Source organism: Hibiscus syriacus, unplaced genomic scaffold (genome assembly GCF_006381635.1).
Source record: "Hibiscus syriacus cultivar Baekdansim isolate YM2019G1 unplaced genomic scaffold, ASM638163v2 tig00003194_pilon, whole genome shotgun sequence".
In the NCBI taxonomy this organism is placed as follows: domain Eukaryota; kingdom Viridiplantae; phylum Streptophyta; class Magnoliopsida; order Malvales; family Malvaceae; genus Hibiscus; species Hibiscus syriacus.
The window spans coordinates 99,008-122,384 of NW_024061966.1; the positions used below are offsets into that span (position 1 = coordinate 99,008).

General features: G+C 32.3%; 1 protein-coding gene, 1 non-coding gene and 1 pseudogene across 7 annotated transcripts; 2 read left to right on the forward strand and 1 right to left on the reverse strand.

The window, feature by feature from the left end:
* Positions 1-8,504: 8,504 nt before the first annotated feature.
* On the reverse strand, positions 8,505-9,142 carry LOC120175432 (annotated as a pseudogene).
* Positions 9,143-13,195: 4,053 nt separating this feature from the next.
* Positions 13,196-17,615, forward strand: LOC120175568 (polyadenylate-binding protein-interacting protein 11-like). Of its 6 annotated transcripts, none has more exons than XM_039182165.1 (11): positions 13,196-13,302; positions 13,550-14,000; positions 14,218-14,325; positions 14,446-14,490; positions 14,570-14,642; positions 14,722-14,834; positions 14,933-14,992; positions 15,083-15,130; positions 15,197-15,265; positions 17,134-17,195; positions 17,296-17,615. In XM_039182165.1, the coding sequence occupies exons 2-11, from the start codon at positions 13,608-13,610 to the stop codon at positions 17,351-17,353; spliced, it is 1,029 nt and encodes a 342-aa protein (XP_039038096.1). In that variant the 5' UTR covers positions 13,196-13,302; positions 13,550-13,607; the 3' UTR covers positions 17,354-17,615. The 6 variants fall into 6 exon arrangements, with proteins under 6 accessions (XP_039038096.1, XP_039038119.1, XP_039038127.1 ...); XM_039182188.1 differs by having other exon boundaries at positions 13,592-14,000; XM_039182181.1 differs by lacking the exon at positions 13,196-13,302 and adding an exon at positions 13,380-13,397.
* TRNAK-CUU lies at positions 16,108-16,180 on the forward strand. Its single transcript has one exon. It is a non-coding gene; the product is annotated as a tRNA-Lys (tRNA).
* Positions 17,616-23,377: the final 5,762 nt, after the last annotated feature.

A 23,377-nucleotide genomic window follows, 5' to 3' on the forward strand; every position in this document is an offset into this window, starting at 1 on the left:
GTTGGAATTCGAAAAGTCTTGATAATAGTGGGACTTGGGTGTTAATTTTTAAATGTAAAGGTACCATTTGGGTGAGTTAGAACAATTCTGGAAATTCTGGAAGTGTGCTGATTTTGGAGTTTAAGTATTAAGTTCGGATTGAGTTTCAAGTTTATCAAGTTGTAAGGTTGACATGAAAAGTCTAAGAAAATTTAGGATGAAATTGTAAGCTTTTGAGTTTTGAAGTATTTATTTGAACTTTTATTTTAGTTGCTGGAAATTTTATATATTTAATGGGAAATGATCATAATAGTGAAGAGCTATTATGAAATTAAATGAAAAGTTGAGTTGAATTCTAGAAAGAATTTAAAATATGTGGTTTGATTTTAAAATTGATAAAAGTTGAAGAATCATGTTGGGAATAATTATTTGTGGAATTGAATAAGTGTTTCGAGAAGTTTAAAGTTATAATGGAGTTATGAGTTTGGTTGATATATATTTAGTTATCGATTTTATTTTATAGATTTTCAAATGTCAAAATGAACTTATGTTAGAACGATATTAATATGTAGTTTAAATATTTTGTGTTATAATTTGGTATTGTCATATTACAATAAAACTAGCAATCCGAATGATCTGAAAGGAAAGGAAAAAGCTCGTGACTAGGATTATTGTATACAAGTTCTATAGTGAGGCAAAGGTGAGTGCAATTTATGTATTTAATTATTTTGATCGATGATGACTTCTGATAAGTCAACCTCATATTATTTATTTCAAAGATATGAATTATGTTTTCACTATCGAATTATATATGTAATATTTTTAATAAGTTTTATGAATGATTTTGGGTATGAACTGCCCATGTCACATTTTACGAATGTGAAATAAATATATTTCTGATTCTGATATGATTTTTATCAAATGATTACGAAATGAACTAAAAAGTCCACTGTATGTTATATGGAGAGTCATAGGTATAATTGTCATGTCATGAGGTAGAGTGATTATTTGTTCTGATTCTGATATATTGTGGTGTACTGGAGTGTACACTAGTATATATATTATGATCTGAATGCACTTTGTGCACATATTGTTATTTCCGATGTGATAGCATTATGTGTGCTTATCTGTTCCGACTCTGACGATCTAAAATCTGTATTACACACACTCATCTCACTCACGTACCTTATATTCTCTTAAAATATACTTTGGGCTATAATGAAATAAGAAAGTTTTGAAAAGTATAATACGAATCCGACCCAGATACGAATCCGATGTGTCACATTTGACTTTTCAAAACATACGAAATTCACAAACATGAACAAATTAAAATTTGTTGTCCCAATCAAAATATAGAAAATATAAACCATTCGAATAAGATAATAATTTCACATAAAATCTTAATAATTTATATAGATATCCAAATATAAGAGTTTGTAAAATCGACCAGAGCATTTCAAATTAAAAGTATAATACATGCCAATAGTTTACAAAATTAACCCAAAAACCTACATTTAATTTGTCCTGATCGGATCTTCCGGTGATATGCTATCCTCCACAAATCAGTCATTTGATCTCTTCAAAAAAATCGCACGCTAAGCCGATGACTTAGTGAGGCAATACTAATAGTGCTAACTTAGTAACAGAAATCTTATTTGTTTTATTCAAAATGGTTCACAAAAAATTCTCCTTGTTTCTCATATCAAAAGTATAATATAAATAGTTTCACTTTATATTTCTTTATTTCAAATGCCCAAAGTATACTACTAAGAACGCTATGTATTTGAGTACATTGAGGTTGTGCACTAATGTTGTCACCATAGCTCGTAATTTGCACCGAAGTGCCATATAATTGTCCCGAAGAACCACATAGGTTTGCACCGAAGTGTCACATATTTGTCCCGAATGACCACATAATTATCTCGAATGACCACATAAAACCCTCGACTCTTGGCATGCTAACTATACATCTAATACTCATACATATACTTTGGGCTATTAATCACATAATTATGTTCAATCATTATTCAAAGTGTTTCTTTTTCATATAGTTTCTCTCTCATAGAGTGTTCACATTTACTTGTTCAAAGTTCACATTTTCAAATTCATATAACCATAAAACATAACTTATATAATATAAATCAAATAAAACATTGCAATATAAAAATAAAGAAATTATAAAGTTTTCGATCGAAAACACTAAGGTTGGCTTATTGCAAGCCTTCCTCAATTTTGTTACAAAACCGAGAAGTTCCACTCACCTTTTCCTCACAGAAGTCTAATCTAAATCTTAATCCTTTCGAATCGATAATTTAAATGCCGAGTTGACCGAAAGCCGATTACGTTCAATCACTACACAAAACAATCAAAAATCAATATCATTCTTCAACTCAATTATATCGTATCAGAATAGCTTGGGATGCAAGAAACCCTACATTTCCATTTCATGTTTAGAAGTATCGGTACTACCCTAATAGTACCAATACTTGCCTTCAAGGGTATTGATACCTTCTCATGGTACCGATACCGAAATAGCATTCGATGTTCAAGGGTATCAATACCTGCTCAAGGTACTGATACCAATCTGGCATTTAATGTTCAAAGGTATCGATATCTCCTCAAGGTACCGATACCAATCTGGCATTTGATGTTTCAAGGGTATCGATATCATCCTTCAGGTATCAATATTATCCTTACAGTATCAATACCCCTTCAACATGTATCGATACTATAACACCCCCAACCCGTACCCAACCCGGATACGAGTCCGAGATGTCACATTGACTTTGTAAAACAATATTCTTACAAAATCTCAATACATTTGAACTTATATTAAGAAAATACAATAAATACTATTAAATTATACTTCATTATAAAAAAATTTAAGTCAAAAACGTATTTATGAACATTACTATATGGTATGAACAATATCGTGAACAGTACCATAAACAGTGAAAATTTCGAATATAAATTATGTATCGATGCACTGTTATAGTACTGCTACAATAACTTTCGGCAAAATACGTATAAATTCATAAAAATCTAAGTTTTCATCTGTATAAAATTACCATTTACATATGCACGTTCAAAACATTACAAAACTCATTCATATGATTTTATAAACCAATTAGAACATATCATATTTAAACCTTTATTTACATGCCAACTACTATCATTATTACAAAATACATACTACTCAATTCTTTTCTGATATGATCTTTGGAAAGGAGAAATTGACATGTCTTGCATAACTTTTATCAATCTTCCTCTTCTCAAAACCTACGTGTGAAACAATCATACGCTAAGTCGTTGACTTAGTGAGGCATATAAAACATATAATAAACCATAGAACATTTCATATAACAAAAATGAATACATATATATATATATATATACAATAATTATCATCATTTTTGTTTCTATCATATTCATACACTATTATCATTCATATTTATTATCTCTTGTTCATATAATCTCTTATGTTCTTATCATATATCTTATATCTCATTCTTATAACAGATGCAATAACTCATAACATACATACATCATTTCATACAGTTCGTATCCCACATCATATGTATATATTACATACATTATATTCATGATTATCTCTTTATTAGCTCATGTACAATATTGAGAACTTTAAGGTATTCGAGTACATTGAGGTTATGCACTATTGCTGTCACCACAGCTCGTATATGTCCCACTAAACGGCATATGAAATTTTGTCCCAAAGGACCTGTGAATATGTCTCGAAGGACCTAAGAATTGTCCCGAAGGACATATGAATTGTCCTGAAGGACCGCGTAAACCCTCGAATCTTGGCATGCCAACTATACCTATAGCTCTCGTATTATATACCATGGGCATTATTCTTATATTTCATATGTTCATGTACTCATGTCATTTCTCTTGTAATTACATATACTTTTTCTTCTGTCACATACCGCATGTATGTGTAAACATATATCTCATATCATATAACATGTATCACATAGGTTCATATCATGTAACATATATCACATGTGTATGCAATCACATAGATCGTATAATATAACTTATATCATTTCTCATGTTTTTATGTAAGCACATATGTCATGTCTTGTATACATATATTCACTTTCACATATCCCATATCCCATATCCCATATTCATTTTCTCCTATTTTTCATATCATGACTCATATAACCACATATATCTATCTTATTTCATATCATATAATTCGTTAGCTTATGTTATATCACATGTTTATATCATATAACTTATGTAATCACATACACTATTTTTACTAGTTCACATAGCTTATCACACTAACATGTATTAACACAATTCATATAACATATGCAATAGTATATATCACATACACTCATGCCACATAAGCATCATATAAATCACAAATCGAATAACATTTTAGAAGTCACTTTTTACTACAGTAACTCCGTCACTGGCTCATCGCAAGCCAATGTTTGTTAAATAACCTAAGTACAAATTAAATTGCACTCACCTTTGCCTTGTTTGCTTTGAATAAATCATAATCCTTCGATTGTTCCGAAATTCGTTTAGGCTCTGTATCTACATAAATATAATTTTCAAAATGATTATCAAAAGCCTAAACCTTATACTTTGATGCTATTAACTTAAACGAATTTAATAAACTCATATTCCTAATTTTCTTTAGGAGTGTACTGATGCACTATGAGTGCATCGGTACCCAAATTAGGTTCGAAATTCCCATGCATCGATGCACCCCTTAATGCATCGATGCACCTTCAAATTTTGTCTTAGTGCATCAGTGCCCATTCATAGTTTACCGGTGCACCCATCAATTATAAACTGATTTCACCCGAAAATTCCATAACTTTTCATTAAAATTATCCATATTTCATTCCCTTTTCTATTCTTAACTCAAGTACATATACTTAAACTAATTTCTACCCATTCAATACACCTTTAACCTTAAAATTTCATCTTTCATATGGAAATCAATAATTATACCAAATTTTCAAGATGCTCTAAATCCAATTCTATCACTTCATATCTCTTAATTAAGTTGATGACAAGTCAAATTTAGTTTCAAATTCAACTTATCAACTCTTTTCCAAAAATTCACTTAAAAACCCATTTTCTTTAATCTTTCATAACTTCTTCATCTTTTGATTTTAAGATAACTTAAGCTTTCCTTAAGCTTAGTTATCATCTCATGATCAAAACCCAACCTTTAAATCAACAAATAATCAACTAATTAAAAAACTTACCTTTGCAAGCTTAGCTCTCTTTCTCTCGTACATGAAGAAGAAGAAGAAGATGAAGTGGAGAAAATATCTCCTCATCCTTATCCCCGTATATATATATATATATATAATTTTTTATCATTTTCAAGTCAAATGACCATTTTTGCCCTTTCATTCTTTCAATAATTACTAAACGTTTTCAGGAAATATCTTCACATAAATAATTAAACTATTCAACTATTCCACTTTTATCCCTAAATTCTAAAATTTTACAATTTAGTCACTAACCCAGTATTGAGGATGTTACAGATAATACCCGTAATAATTTCCTAGATTTTATCCTTGAAGTATCGATATTGTTCTAACGGTACAGATACTCGAAGCCCAAGATTACTATTTTTACCCCAAAAATCACCTAAAAACCTTCATAACTCCCAAATATCATCACTCCAAAAGCCTTAAAACTCACTCTTATACTTCTACACCAACGTGTACTCAATTACTACTCCCAAACATACAAAATTTCACTAAAACACTTATATCTAAAAATCATACCATGTTTTCAACCAAGCTCTTATGAAATTCTAATACTCCTAAGCCTTTATAGTCTATTAACAAGTCAAATATCTCATTAAAATTTCAAAAACTACTCCATATCAAAATTTCATTTCTAAACCCATTTTACAAATCCATGCCTAAATCACTCCTCTTGATGTTTTAATCTAATATAAGTTTTCCTTAATCTTATACTACCTTTCCACTTCCAAAATCAAACCAAAATTTAAAGAAACCAACAAATTTGCATAAAATTACCTTTGCCAATAAGGTCCACGGTAAGAAGAAGAATAGAAGGAAAAAGTTCAACACTTCTCTCTTTTACCCCATATCCAATAATAAAGCAAGTAAAAATATCATTCCCCTGTAAATTACTATTCTGCCCTTGTTAAACATCCATATTTATTATAATACCCAACACAAAATTCCTCCATAAATCCTTAAATTTATCAAAGTAATCTAATTCAACCATTAAGTTTAAAAATTCTTACAAATTGGTCACTGACCCGCCGATTGGGATGTCACACCTATGTGAGAGTAAAATGAGATCGTTTTAAAGAGACTATTGGACATAGTTCTTTCAAACTCTTCCAGAGTCAGATGATGTTCATGACTATATAGACATACCCATGAGAACTAATATTCTTGTGAAAAAGGTAATTGTGTGAAATATACCATCATTTATACAAACAACATAATAGTTCAAGGACAACATGTCTACTGGTCAGTCAGTAAAGTAAATATGTTATCACAAGGGAATGTTCAAAGGAGGATGCCTAACTATCATGTGCAACTATCGACCGTAGAGTATATCACCACATTGAGCCAAAATGTTATTGATAAAATGATCAATTTTATTCAGATAGGGAATTGTTAATAAAATTTGATATTTTTGGAGCTTTGAATGAGAAATTGATCCAAATTTTATTGAGGAAAATGTGAAATCAATTGTTGGTTCGTACATGTGCAGACATGCACAACGTGGGTAACACGAATCTCCGAATATGTTGGACCCTTTGTGAGCTTGTGGATATTTAACCCAAATTTAAACATATTTTTTTCTCAAATATAGTATATCTTTTAAAAATTTTGTTTTGAAATTAAAATTATAAATATTAAAACGTTTCTTTAATCAAAACAATAATTTTGGAAATTGTTTGATTCTCGTTAATTAGATGCTTTATTAGGTAAAAAATTTTCAATTATTTACAATGTGAAATCCTTATAAATATTGTGTAAACCTATTAGGTTAAACACAATTCATACAACTAAAAAAAAAGAATTCTTTTATTGTTATCTAGTTTTTCGGTGATAGATGAAGGTGGTGGAATAGTTCATGATCTTTGCAGAAGTGTAACTGTAGTTGATCATCTAGTTGTTGTATCCTAGGAGATAGATAACCAGTGATCTCGAGCACCATAAAAGTGATCGAAAACATGCCTTAAAAAATTATGTAGTTGCAAACATCAACATGTTTTCAATTCATTAATAAGAAATCATATATTTATTTCTAAACTATTATTCTCGATTATTTTAATAAGATCTTCTTTTATTTTTATTTTAGTCTCGAATTCTTATATGATACGACCTTAATAAAATCACCATACTTTTTTTTTATAGAAAATTGCTAGTTTTATTAAAAATAAAAAATATCCAAAATTACAATTAAGATTTACAAGCATAATCGTAAACTTAAAATATAATTATGACATTTTCCTATTACTATTGAGATAAAAACTAGCAAACCTATATCACATAAGGGCCAAATAAGGAAAAGATTAAAAAACCTAACAAAAAAATTCGAATAAAATAAAGATACGAACAAATCTGACTGCGTCGGTAAACGAACCACAAAAGGAGATGAAGATACTGAAAGATCACCGATAAATCGTAAATCAGATTCAATCGACGTGAGAAAACTATCCACGAATGCGTATCCAAATCAATACGAGGGTCAAAAGCAAGAAAGATCGTCATGATAACAAATAAGCGCCATCTTGACCTGTCGTGGAGGTGTCAAATCTAACCCTGAGAAAAAAGATAAACAAAAACAATGAAAAAAAATCATAAACAACAGTAAAAAACCGTAAGCTACCAAAAGACTGAAAAAATATGCCACAAAGACAGAGATAAACGTGTCATAAATATATAGAAAATGTGACAAAAATATAATTATTCTTATTAAAAAATTTAAAAAAATATAATATGCAGGCGACAACTAACATTAAAAACAGTATTACCGTTGATTAAACAAAATTAAAGAAGAATAAATTAGATTGATCAATAAAATTCATACAAATTGTAAAGAAGAAGAAAAAGTAAAAGAGAGGAGGAGATAAAATCACCTTACTTTTAACTCTTATATTCTACTTTCTTGTCGAAATAAAGTATTTAGATACTGATCAACAGCTAATATCTTATTGATTGTCGAAATTAATGGAAGCTGTCATAATTTCAGGCGGTGTTCGTCTCCCTGCACCTATCCAACACTTGCGATTTAACCATCTCAAACGCCAAAAAGCTTCTCACAAGACTGCAACTGCGACCCCATATCACCATTCATATGCTAATTGAGGTTGTTTCAAAAAAAAATTATGCCCATTGAAGTTCAATCACCGGAAAGAATAACAAATCTGAAGAATCATAATATGACAACAAAACCCAGATTCTAGAAATAACATTTGAAGGAACAATAATAAATAAATAAATCCCATTGGAGAATTTGACGGTAGAGAGTAGTAACAGTCTCCCCTTTCACATCAGAGCATTGATTACCGCAACAACAGCTGCAACGAAGGATGAGAACCTCAGGGGCGGCGAAGAAGACGGCGGTTGAGGGATTGAGCCGAAGACGGTCGGGTAAGACGGTGAAGATGCAGTGTCAGGCAATGCAGAAGGCGCAAATGCAGAGCCATTCCCTGAAAGCACCGCGATGTATAGCTTCTGCTTCTTTTGGCAGTGACCGGGCGTCCCGCTGGTGAAGAAATATTCCCCAGGCTTGGTGATGTTAAACAGTGAGTTGCCATTGTTCATGTACAAGATGGGATCCTTGAGATTACAAGTATTGTAGGATTGTTCCGTCACTTGAATTATTGAATCTTGACTTGGTGGGTATAAGAACACCGCAATACAAGAAGAACAAAAATCAGGAGATGAAAATCGAAATGGAAAAGACGGATGAAAATGAAACTTACAAACAGAGTCTCGGAGCTTGAAGGAATGAAGCTTGGACCATTTGGCATATGCTTGGGGATTTGCTGATGTTGGAATGCCCAAGCATCTAAATCTCCCACCTTGTACTCATAGCAAACGACTTTGGTTTGCAATAATAAAAGGAAATGGAATGCACAAAAGAAATGATTTCTAAGGTACCCCATTTCCTCGTCTTCTTCTTCAGATCTTTCTCAAATTTGGAGTGAAGGATCATCTTATTCACCTCCCTTCTGCATCTAAGCATGGATTGGTGGAACATGACTGGTCACTTATTTACCTTAATACCCCTCCTGAGGGATATTCGTACTTTCAATTCCCAACTCTCTTTTTAAATTGTTTAACGTATTCCACAACAATCTAAGTGGCCTAAAACTTAAAAGGAGTTGAGTATTATTGAGTTTGATTTAAATCTGAACAAAATTAAGTTGAATTGAGTTGACTAGCTTGAAGTTATAAAATTTGACTTATGCTCAAAATTTTGAATTTAAATTATTATCGTATTTAATTTGGTAAAAGCTCGAACTTGAGCTTTAACCTGAACCTTCAGTAGATAAGAATTTTGTATTATATATATTAATAATTTAATTTTAAAAATTATAATTCTAATATATTAAAAATTTTAAATTATTCACGAACTGTTCGAGTTGGATATCAAATAGTTTCTTTTGACTCGTTAAGAACTTTAGTCAAATTCAAATTCAAATTGAACTCGAATATCTTATGAGCTATCTCGTCTCATTTACAAGTCTATAATCACATTTTGTTTTAAATTTATCAGATTTTGGATTAAAATTAGTAAGTATTTAGCTGAGTTTTTAAAGTTAAATTGTTTCATTTTTATCACTTAAATTTAACACTTGTGCCAAGATGATTTAAGGCTTAAATCATATTAATTTTAAATTATGAAATTTTTATGACAAAATCAAATCGTATTCTAATTAAAATTCATCGATCCACTATCCATTTTCCCTTCTTCACTAGCTAAGATAGCAATCTACAACACAATCATCACTTGATTCACTAACTCTTCTTTGTATCTATCTCCTAAAAATCAAATCACTTCTACTCACAACTTCCTTAACAAAGATCAAGATTCAATTCCCAACCAATAATCTATTAATCTATGAAGTCACATCTTATTTGTTTATTTTTTTCCAGAACAAAAACATCAATACAACATTAAATTCATTTCAAAATCAAGAATGAAAAATACAGGATTCGACTTTCAAGTCTCGTATGATTTTTCTTTTCATCAATTTTGAAAACTATAATTAGAAGGACCTAAGCTTGATTTAAAAGGTATTATCAACCCTTGAAATGCTATTCTCTCGAGATCTTGCCTCGTGGAAATAAAAGATTGATGAAAATGGAGTAGTTTAGGTACAAAATTTGAGAGAAAATTATAAATTAGGAATTTTGGAGAGATATGAAGAATGTAAAAATTGGTTATAGTTTAGTTTCAATATAAAAGAGCATATATTATTAATTAGAAAAGTAAAGTGTACATATTATTCATTATTAAAATAGAATGTAAAATATATTAAAAAACAAATTACTTAAAAATGGTACAATTAGGCCTTTATGAGGTCATAAGTTTGACCCTATTTTAAATTAGTCTTTATTTAATTTTTCAAACCAAATTAATACTTTTTATAATGTTCCTTTTAGTTCAAAACTCCAAAATAATTTTTGATCTCACAATTTACTTTTTCAAAGCATTTTCGGAATTTTATCTTGAAAATCCAATTTTTTCTAAACTTGATTCTATTAGTTATTTCATGTTCAGGATGTTAGATCCTATCAAGTTACCACCTTTGGACAAGGTAGATAAGCATCGAACTTCGTGAGAGAAGGGCTGATGCCTAACATGCCATCGGATTTCATGGACTAATGCAACATAGAGTAAATGTGACCATGGAAAAATCCTTCTCAAACAAATTCTTAGTGTCTTTTGGGTGTATACTAGGGTAGAACTAACCTTCCTAGAGGTTTTGTCAAGACTTGTAAGATACATGTGATATCTTACATAATTCTTAATAAATGTTGCTTTCAAAGTTTTTCATAGATAACACAATATTAAAATATTTTTTAAAAATAACGTCCGGCCTAACTCCACGCTTAATCGAAACAAAAGTAAAATAGTCTATCAAATCTTAATCGATATAGAGATACTAAACAAATTATGAAATTAGATGTTGAAATCATATGCTGAAATAAAATCAAAGTAACATATATTTGTACACAAGGACGGATTTACATGGGAGGTGAAAGGAGCAATTGTCTCACCTAATTTTGACGATTTAATTGGTTTTGGGTCATTAATATTTTTAGAATCATTACAAATAAGTTATTGCCCTTCCCAAAATTTACTAGTTTAATTATATTTTAGGACCCTTTAAGTTTTAAAATGAAACTTTAGCTTCTAATTCTTCTAATTTAATTACTCTTTAAGATCTTTCAATTTTAAAATTAATGAAATTAAACCGCATCTCTTTTAATTTTATGATTTATTTAATTTTTAATACTCTATAACTTGCCCCTTATAGTTTAATTCTAATTTTATCCATGATTATACATCTTCCGTTCTACAATAACCTTAAATTGGTAAAAATGAAATTTACTAACGATGACCTTGAAATTCTTAGCATGCAATAAATGACATTTACCTACTACTTGCTTTAAATGCCTATGTTTGGTGATTATGATTTATTTTATCAAAATAATTTATTTAATTACAGTTTAGGAAAGTGAATTCAAAATCGCTGTAACAGATGAAGTCAAGATTATTAATTTAAGGGTAAAGTATAGTAATGGTCACTGAACTTTTCTAAAGCTTTCATTTAGGTCCCCCAACTTTTAAAACATGCAATACAGTCCCCCAACATTTAGTCCGTTTGCAATATGATCCCCCAATAGTTACGTTGGGGATCATATTGCAAACAGACTAAATGTTGGGGGACCATATTGAAAATAGACTAAATGTTGGGGGACTGTATTGTAAGTTTTAAAAGTTAGGGACCTAAAATGAAAGCTTTAAAAAAGTTTAGTGACCATTATTATACTTTACCCTATTATTTATTGTTTTTTATTATTAATTTTATATATGTTTTTATTGTTTTATTATTTATTATTTCTTTATAAGTCTTAATGGGAATCTCATCTTTTTTTTTCCTTAAAAAAATAATTAGCTCCGCCTATCATCTATTAATCAAAATTCTATTCGTGTTTTTGACATAATGAAAAATTAAATATTGATTTTAAAGTATAATTAAAATTGAATATTGATTTTAAAATATAATTAAAATTGAATATTGAATATAATTAAATTATTTGATAAAATATAAATTTTAAAAGATAATATAATTAAAAAAGAAAAAGAAAACAAAAGGTGTTTGTATTATGTGATAAGTAGTTTTTATCTAGTTAATAATTTTATATAGTTTAATTAAAATTCATTTGTAGATTTAATTTATACTATTAAACAGTTTTATATATTAAATTAATAATAATAATTTTTTAATTAATTGAAATTTTTCAACATGTTATTTAAGAGATCTTAAAATTGAGTTACATTATTTAATTAGCTCTGTACTAGTTTTATCTTAATTTAATTAGAATATTTTTTGACAAAATTAGAATCTTTTATAAGTTGTTAATTTGAATATATTAAACCACAATCAGTTTTAATTTAGATGTTTGTAAGATTATGACTAATTAAAAAATTGTTTTTAATTTTTTTTAATAAAATGATTAAAAATAGGGTAAAGTATAGTAATGGTCACTGAACTTTTTAAAAGAATTCATTTAAGTCCCTCAACTTTTAAAACTTGCAATACAGTCTCCCAACATTTAGTCTCTTTTCAATATGGTCCCAAACATTTAGTCTATTTGCAATATGGTCCCCGACGTAACTGTTGGGGGACATATTGCAAATGGACTAAATGTTGGGGAACTGTTTGCAAGTTTTAAAAGTTTAGGGACCTAAATGAAAGCTTTAGAAAAATTCAGTGACAATTACTATACTTTACCCTTAATTTAATTTCGACCCCTGGTTAACAACTAATAGCGTGACACGTTATAAGACGCATGATGGATGTGCAAGGCATCAATGTATGATACATGCATTCAAATCCATGGCATCATTCATTCATCGACATGTAAGAAGAAAGAAAAAAAAACTACTTTTGATTTCTTCAAAATGTTTACATTTCACTAACAAACAACCCAAAACTTTTTTTTAGAAGTTATTTTTATAATTTGGTGTCATTATATAGATAATCACTGTGAAACTGTGATAGAAACGGAAGGAAAGACAATTTACACTGTAAGAAATAAAAAACCTGGCCTTTCTCTAACAATTTTGACTTTGTTTTATGTTATTATTTATTTTGATTTTGTTTTCTCCGTAGTGATCTCGAGGTGGGTTTGTTAATTTGTTCGATATTAATGGAGATTATTGTAGTTTTAGCTTAGTTTCCTAAACGATTCTATCGTTTTTTTTCCTAACATGTACAACTCGGTTCATATATATATATATTCTCTTGTTTTATGTCTGGCTTTATAAATTTCAGGTCTTTTTCTTGATCAGTTGATAAAAGGGGAGCTTTTTTTAAGAATAATCATCAGACTATGGCGGTAGTTGAGAATGTTTCGAATCAAGATGCGGCGGCGGTAGCAACGAACGATCAGGATCAGTCAAAGCATAAACATGTACGGTCAAAAATCGATCCGAGCTTACACCAGAATGATCAAGGTTTGTACAATAAGATCGGTGGTCCTCATCCTCGATCTAACGGTGGGGATTTGCAGGGTAGCAATGGTGGTGTTGGGGATGAAGTTGGGGATAGCTTCAAGAGGGACATGAGAGAGTTGCAAGAACTCTTCTCTAAACTTAACCCCATGGCTGAAGAGTTCGTGCCTCATTCAGTTGCTAACCATGGAATCAATGGTGGTCCCTTCACTAACAACTCATTTTTGCAAAACAATAGCATCCCAAGAAATGTCAATGGTGCTGGTAGGCGGGTATGCCATCGAAAACCTATTTTTCTAATCGATTGCCTTGTTAGTAAATGAAGATTGTTTGTCATATTGGTGGTAAAATTTAGAAGAAAAGGAAATGAATCAAGGCTTTGAGGATGAAGGTTTTCAAGTTAAGATCAAGTTCTTCTTTTAAGCCTTCGATCATTGCTTTATCTTTTCTTTCAATCCATGCTTTGTTCATTGCTCTTGTCTTTCTCAGAAGAAAGTTTTCAGTCAAGGGAGGCGGAGACTGAACACCAGGACGAGTATGGCCCAAAGGGAAGAGGTTATCCGCAGGACTGTTTATGTGTCTGATATTGACCAGCAGGTATATGTATATGTAGTCACCACTTTTAGCTATGTTACGGTGTGGCAATTGATTCCCCGATTTGTGTTTTGTCATCTTTGAGATTTAGATTCATGTAGTCTTTTGTTTGTTGGGATGTAGGTCACCGAAGAGCAACTTGCAGGTTTATTTGTGAACTGTGGACAGGTGATTGTTTTCATTGGTTGTCCTAAAAAGTTTCTTTTAATAAAAAAATGCATCTAAATGAATTCTTTTTTTTATGAAGGTGGTTGACTGCCGCATTTGTGGTGATCCTAATTCTGTACTTCGTTTTGCCTTCGTTGAGTTCACTGATGAAGGTGTTTTTCCACCATGCTTAATGCATATCTTAGGGGGTTGTCAATCTAACTGTTAAACGAGATATCTACACTTTTGCAGATGGTGCACAAGCTGCCCTGAGTCTGGCAGGGACTATGCTTGGATTCTACCCGGTTAAAGTGCTGCCCTCTAAAACAGCTATTGCACCAGTTAACCCAACATTTTTACCAAGGGTGAGACTCATTCTTCCTGCATTGATTATTTGGAGTCTTCTATGTGTTTTCCATTCTTTTCACTTATTCAGCATGTTAAATATTTGTTCCTATTTCAGAATGAAGGTGAACGCCAGATGTGTGCAAGAACTATCTACTGTACAAACATTGACAAGAAGGTGAGAAGCTTTTTGCATTTTTATGAAAAATGATCCTGATTGCAGATAAAGGAGCTTTTTCATCTTTTTATGTGATATTACTCTCTGCAGGTTACTCAAGATGATGTTAGGCTCTTTTTTGAAACAGTCTGTGGGGAGGTTTGTTATTTTATTAAATCTGGAGCTGTTTGGGATGCATGTAGAGTGACATTTTGTCTTATGTAGGTTTATCGCCTAAGGTTGCTAGGGGACTACAACCATTCAACCCGCATTGCTTTTGTTGAGTTTGTAATGGTAATTTTTTCTTCCCCTTCATTCATGCAATTGTTTGAACATGGCTGAGGAAGTTTTCTTTGTTTTATGATTCTTTTTATCTCTTCGCATGAACTTTCTTTATATCTTAAAGATTTAGGTCATTCTGTGGGTATGTTGTTTGTGTTAACTATAGGATACGTATTTTGTGTGTTAAAGTCAAAGAAAACCTATACATAGAAGAGAGAGTTGAACTAGACGACGCATGAACTTCAATATACGACCACGGGAAACTCAATATTTAACAAATGTGTGATAACACCATTTAACAACATAAACTGTCTCCCATCACATGTAGGCAGATACGAAAGCAGAAGATCCTACTTTTTGATAATCTGGAAAGGATAAAAAAATTTGCTTTATAACAATATTACATCTTTGCATTTCCTTTTTCTTTTGAAGTATAGCAGTTGTGTGAAATTTAAGCTGAAACTTATCTACATGAGCTATTTTTTGTAGATTAGAATTTTCTTAGTTGTAGTATATATATTGAATTTGCATTTGAAATCATGTATCAAGTTTTATTGTTTATGAGGAAACTCGTGCAAATAATGTTGTATGTTGCTAATGTAGCAGTGACCCTGCACTATTGAATCTTTCTTGTGAGTAAAGATAGCCTGTGTTTCTCCTTTTTATGCAATGATGTGACGTGAAACAGCTGGGTAAATTAATGCCCATCATGCATGTTTCATTTCAGCTATAGTTTATCATAAAATTTCATATACAGTTTCGATTATGTCTTTTAGTGCCTCCCAAACATTTTCTATATTAATTATGAATCTCTTAATCCTTTGATAAAGGCATTAGAAGAGTATAATGGAATTGCCCGTCCAGCTCAGTTGGTAGAGCGCAAGGCTCTTAATCTTGTGGTCGTGGGATCGAGTCCCACGGTGGGCAATTCATAATTCTGACTGCCAGAGGTCTCCCACTGAAGCTGCTCTCAACCTGGCGTTGGGGGCAACCTACTATCCTACCTCCCTCTTACCCCATTACATATGAGAATAGTGTCAGCTAATTAGAAGAGTATAATGATATGCTACTTTTATGTTTAACTTGTGGTCAGATTGTGTCATGTGCACCTGTAATATTAGAAGACTGCATTCTTTTCTGATATGGGAACTTGATTATCAATTACTATTGGCTCTGGTGCTTCTTATATTAATGATGATGCAAAGATTGGCTTAGTTTGCACATATTAATGCCGTGAAAGTAACCTTAAATACTAGGATTTAGACTGCTGTTATGCTTGTTTAATAATGTAGGCTAAACTAATAAAAATGATCTTGAAGTTTACCACTTTATTTAAATAAGTCCTCGTACTTTTTGCAAACCTATGTAAGCCTTTAACCTTCGAACTTATACTTAAATAAGCCCCTAAATAAACACTTGGCATAAATAAATTTTCTACTTCAAAATGAGGGCTTACTTCGGTACAAATCAAAGGATAAGGGCTTATGTAAGTGTAAAAGAGTACAAGGGCTTGTCTAAATAAAGCATTATAGCTCTGGGGTCTTTATTTATTTATTTTTCATTATAAATAATTCACTATGTTGCACTGACTTGCTAAATGCGGAAACTAGTATTATAAGCTATAGAATTCTTTTGATCAACAAATGACTTGTGTATGTTGCTGCCGAAGGAGTAATCAAAAGTGGTTTAGGGTTGAATGACAGATGGCAATCAATATAGTTAATTATTTATTGATTGTCTACCTTTCTTTGTTTAGTAAAACCTACATCGACTTGTCATTGGTGTCATGTTTGCATGTGATGTGGCTTCTTTTTCAACATCTCAGAGAATGGATTGCTTCAATCTACTTGAATTTGTAATCTTCTCTTATTTATGCACAGGCTGAAAGTGCAATTGCTGCCCTTAACTGTAGTGGTGTGGTTCTGGGATCCTTTCCCATAAGGTTAGGAATTTTTTGCCTTAATTTCTCTCCAAAGATTTCTCAAAATTTGTTTAATATATCACCATTATCTAAATCAACATTGGTTCTCGTGTTTGATCAGGGTAAGTCCATCGAAGACCCCAGTTCGGGTGCGCAATCCTCGCCTTCCAATGCATTGAATCATCTTGGCGCTCAGAAATTAATTTAGTACGAGTTTATATAATATTATATTTTAAATTACATACGCACCTCAATGTAATGGTGTTTCTGCTGTTGGTCTGCCCTTATGTCCGATATTGCCCACTGGTGCATTGTTACCATAGGAGTCACCTTTTTTGTTTATCCATGCAACTTCCAGCACATAGGGTTGGATTGGATGAAACTTCAAAAGGCTTTTGATGCATTATCTGCTTACTAATCGGGACTGGGTTTGTCCCAAAACTAAACTGCTCTTTGAACTTTCTGCATGAAGTTGTTCTTTAGTACTGCTAATGTGTAACCGTTGTCATAGATTTGATGGCACTAGTGAGGATGGCTGTGCTATATGCCTATATCCCTTACCTTAGTCTTAATCTTATTTATCTCATCATCACTAATTCAAATTAGATTGACATATCGTTTTTACATGCATTCAACTGGTTGCTTTGTGGGTTGGATCAATCTATATCAAGTCAATTTAAGTTTTAAATTTCTGGGCCAGTGTTTGGATTGAATCATTTTATGTTTTAAGGTTATTCGGCTCAGTGGTTTAAGTTTGGTTCATAGTATGTTTGGATTATTATTTTTCTCTTTTTAATTAGTCGGGATGGTTATAAGGTAGTAACTGATCGAAATACTTCCAATCATTTGACAATGAACTTTCAATCATCCCTTCAAATGTCATGTTTGGACTCGAGACCTCTAGAGATAATAATCATCTCTTTAATCACTAAGGTTGGTTGGTTTACTTAATTTGGTATGACATGTTATTTTTAGTATTTCATGTTTGGTAAAATTTGGGTTCTGATTGGATAGATTTAAGTTAATTTGTAGTGATCAGGATTTATTTCGATCTGATTTGAATTCGAATCATTCAATTCTGGTTTTTGAGTCCGAATTAGAATTGAAAGTTTGTCTTCTGCTTGTCTGTGTGCCTCAGGTTTTCTATCAATCGTTTTTGACAATGAACAAAGGAACATTGCAAAATAAATATTGCTCTTAATAATGCTTTTGGTAAATTGCATGCTTAGAACCTTAGTTATCGCTTTTTGTTTTATTTTGATTATTCAACTATTTTTTAAAATTATATTTAATGAAATGATTTGGTTTCATTTTAGTCATTAATCATTAAAAATTTAACATAATTGTGGATGTGATAATTTTATTTTTTTATTTTTCCATGACATGACATAATAAGATGTTATTGTCAATTTTTTAACGACGAGTGATCAAAATAAAATCAAAATTAAATGTTAAATATGATGTTAAAAAACCAGTTTGGTGATAAAACAAAATAAAAGTGGATATTAAATATGTAGTTTAACTTACCCTAAGCATACAGTAAAGGAGTTACCCTAAGGGAATGTTTTGAGGCATGTAGGCTTACTCAAGGGCCTCCTTAGGTCCGTAAGGATTTACCAGCTTGATCAGAATTGAACTTCCATACTCTAGAATCCTACTAATACAATATCAGGTAGAAATTAGATTTAACATTAAACAATACTATCTAGTTCATAATCCAATAAAATCTTGTAAGTGTGACAATGAAATAAACCATATAATTGTCCTCAACCCATACACTATATGTAGTCCCATGATTTACCCAAGGAAGTGCCTTGGGGCTTGAGAGCCTACCCAAAAAAGTTTCTCGGGGCCTCGGAGTTTACTCAAGGTCACCTTAGGTCCATAAAGAATTATCAACTTGATCATAACTGAACCTTCATACTCCAGCCTACCCAGATAGTGTCCCAGTAAAACAATTCAAGTAGTAACAAGTATATCCCCTGTTCTATAAATAAGGAATGATTATATTTTCCAATGAAAGTGGTAATAAGAGAACACATACCATATAGTCATGGTTCATAAGCCAGGAAATCATAAGTTTTAGTGAAACGTATTTCAAAATAGATAAAACAGTCATGTAGTACATAGGAAACACGCTAGAGGATCCAGTTATTTTTTGGAGGTACTTAGCAATTATCAAGTGGGGACCATGAAACTTCTGTAATTTAATAGGATTTCATTATCAAGATCCTTATAAAAAGGGGTTTAATAGCTAACAGAGTCATCAGTCATTCAGTAAGTGATTTATCAAGATCATACAATATTTCAGATATTTTTCGAAAGTAATTGAGTATCAGGAAGGCATTCAGAATCTTTTGCATCATAATTATTGAAGATTTAGACATAACATGAGTGTTTTCATTATTCAGGCAAATCAGGGGCATTTTAGACATTTGATTCTTGGAAAATTAATAGTAATTTAATCTAATAAGATTAGAGCGATGATTTGTGGCATTTAAGAATATATATTAAATTATCAAGATTTTGAGTCCAATTGAACCAAATATCCCAACAATGTGATACTTGTCAATCATTCGGACCGTGATACTTCATTATCATTCACTTCTTATTACTGACTGCACCAGTTGATCTGATCAATATCAGAATCATCCTTGATCAGTGTTGCGTGTTGTGAGTACTATAAGATATACGCAAATAATGTGCAAGTATACACAATTGCTCAAGTAATATAATGATGAGTGAGTATCGTCTCCACAGGGATTGGGTGAAATTACAAAAGTCTGACCAAAGCTATGTATTAATCTATCTATGTATAGTTAGTCTTTATATATAGAAATGTCACGACAAATGAAAATATAAGAAGGTGGATGCAAATGAATGGTCTGATGGTGTAGCAGATGGAAATGCAGTGGCAAAATAAGATGTTTAATGTTAAAAATGGTGAAATGTCGAGGCAATGAAAAATGGTAAATAGCAGTAAACAAACAACAAATAAAATGAAAAGAATATAATCCTCACGTGACAAGCTTCCAACGGAATGAATGGTAGGGATTGATCTAAGGATGCTAAACTTATCTCTCAGGCATATTTAAGCTATCTAATATTTACTTGCTCGACAGGGCTTTCCTAAAATGTTCTCAAAGAAACCTAACAGAATAAGATGCCAAAGCATCTGCTCTCACTCAACGATGTTGGCCAGCCTACCCTATTGATAAAGACACCCTTTTTAGTCGTTGAAATCTTATCCTAGCCTCTCCCGAAATCTAAGGGATTAGATTATAATATTCCTAGGCCGGTTCAAAGCCCCTTGAAAATACTATAACCCATTGCTTATGAGAATCTTGTCTTGCGGTTCTCTCGAATACTTACAAGTATTTTTAGTTTAGGTTTCTCCCGAATACATAAACTTCATCTAAGAAATGAACATTTCTATGCCTCTTACAAGCCTAGATGGTGAAGCATTCATAAGCAAAGCAAATAAATAACCAAAATAAACTTAAATATACCATTAAAATAACATTTAAACATCTATTAAACCAACCACCACCAAATAAGTTAGTTCATGGTGGGGTTCGAAATATCCAAACACAAAGTCTTGCAAATATTCGTTCCAACAACCCACAAATAAATAGAAAAATAGTAGCTAAAAGGGAAGTGAGAAGAAGCATTCGACGCGCCACTGGAGGTCTTCTTGGCCACCACGAATCACCTTAGCTCGCTAGCTCCTCTCGGCACCTAACTCGCCACTCCTTGGAGCTTAATCAATGGAGGAAAACCCAAGGAAGAAGAAGGGAATAAAAATGAAATTTTTCTGCTCTATGCGTGTGCCTCTTCACGTGTTGTGTATTGTCTCCCTTGAGGTGTAATATATAATAAAAATATCTATGGGTAATGATGAGGATGTTGGGTGCAAAATACCCCTCATACCCCTAGAATCACATGTAGTGCGTGAATCTTATCCTCCAGGTGGCAGTGGTCCCATAGCAGCTCTGGCAGGCGGTTACAACAATCATTTCACGTGCAGAGCCATCTGTCCTTGTACAGCTGTATCTTTTTATCGTTTTCTGCACCATAAATGCCAAGGCATTTCAATATGCTTCAGCAACGTGTGATGTTGTGGCATTACTTCCCATCTAGTCCTTTTTTCTTGCTATTCCCTGCACACCACAGATAAACTGCACCTTTCCTTCAAGCAGCATCATTAAGAAATAAAATAGCACTACCACCACAAATGCAACTATATGCAACTACATGATCCTAAAATGCCAAAAATGAGCTTTTAAACAAACAATAACTTAAGTGAAAAGGCCTTAAAAGTAGCCTTTTTAGGAAGTTAACACACCCCCAAACTTAAGCTATTGCTTGTCCTCAAGAAATGGATAGCAATTACATAAGCAAAATGTCATGGCAATGTTCATTAATAAGATAGTAGGACAAAATTGGATTTCAACCCTCAGAAAAATAGGCTTCAACATGCTAGACTTATTAAGAATTCAAGTATTTTTCCCTAGGTCAAGATCCTTTTGTGGTAATGTGTGTGCGTGATTGTATCTAATCTATACTTAGCAAACTTAGACAATTTCTACTCAAGTCCTCTAGTTTTTGTCAAGGCATTTATATATTCTTTAAGAACATTTTCTTTACTCCCTTTTTCTTTTCTGAACTTTTTTTTAAGATGCTGTTACGAAGGGAGTCAGCTCATCACACCTACTCTCCCACACTCTAGGTGAAAGGGAGCATACCTTCCACCCCTGAGCTAGTTAAGTAGAGTCATCCCGTGACTACTTTCATTCACTCATATGCACATGGCTGCCATTTATTAAAGAGAGTTTCAGGCAATGCCACGGCAAAGAGGAGTGTCCCTCTACAGTTATGCCTAAGTATTTATTCACAGTTTCATATATAAGGGAGTTGTTTTTTTTTATTTTTCTTTTAAACACTATACCATATTTCAATTCCAAAACTAACTAGAGTTCCTTCATAAAAATTTTCCAAATTTTCTAAGTATAGAGAACATACAAATCATGTAAAAAAATTTCACAAAGCATCAAGTCCTAGAGTAAGTTCTATCATTCTCAACAGTCATTTACATTCAGATTCTAGCCTAACAAGATCATCATCATCGGGTATCCTCAAAACATTCTATCTAACTATCCTACCATTTACTGATGCCATGACATAATACTTCGCTAATGCTATCATGCATATGTCCTAGCAAGAACACTACCTCCCCCAAACTTAAAGGAAGCATTGTCCTCAATGCTTAAAGAGAACTAAACTAAAAATAAACTAAATGTCATGCAATAAAATGCAAACTAAATGAAAATGAATGCAAGTGAGGTACCTCAATGTTTGTGTGGTGGTGTTACCTTGGAGGTGCTAGCAGCTCCTCGCTTAGTGTGCTTGCGAAGGGGTTCTGGGCTGGATTCTGAGGAACTAGAGTAATAATGTGGAATATTCTTACGCCCAGCTGTGGTCTTGGTGCGTCGACCAGCACGGGGTGCAAGCGAGGGATCGAGTTCACAAACGGGACTGGGTGTTTCTTCGACAGGGATAGTAGGCGAATATTCAGGGGTGTCATAACAGTACTGATCAGGAGTCGGTTCATCAACTGGAGGATATTCTTCATCTTGTTCGGGCTCTGGAGATGCCTCGGCATTAAATGCCGACAGAATTTTGTCTGGGAAGCCAGAGAAATTCCTTTGACCGTGGGGAATAATTTCTTGAAACATCGATTCCACCACAACATCTCTATGCTTCACATATCCAAAGAAATTGCGGATTTCACCGTGTAAAGCATGCAGATGAGTCTGAGTCTGCATCACAGCTTCCTCGAGAGCAAGTAACTTTGCCTTGGCATTAGTTCCTGCATATTACTCATGAACAAGGTCTTTAGATTTGGGATTTTCAATTCCCAACAGCAGTGGTAGTCTGGCCCTAGTAATGCCCGATAATCTAGGTAAAATTTCATCAAAAACATTTTTCTCGACTTTTTTCTTACGACACAAAGTAGTAATTAAGTTAGGAAACACCAAAGCACTTGCCTTTTTACCCAAACAATCGTTAACTTGCTGAACAATAATGCGACCAACATCAATATGACGGGATACAATTATCGAATGTAATATCCGTAAGCGTGAAAGTGATACCGTCTTATTGTGAGAAGTAGGCATGAGTTTGTGCTTAAGGAAATGATTCTA

Coding starts and splice junctions, on each gene's coding strand:
- LOC120175568 (XM_039182165.1), top strand. CDS start 13,608: ATGGCGGTAGTTGAGAATGTTTCGAATCAAGATGCGGCGGCGGTAGCA. Junction 14,993..15,082: donor GTACAAACATTGACAAGAAG/GTGAGAAGCTTT, acceptor TACTCTCTGCAG/GTTACTCAAGATGATGTTAG. Junction 17,196..17,295: donor CTGGGATCCTTTCCCATAAG/GTTAGGAATTTT, acceptor GTGTTTGATCAG/GGTAAGTCCATCGAAGACCC.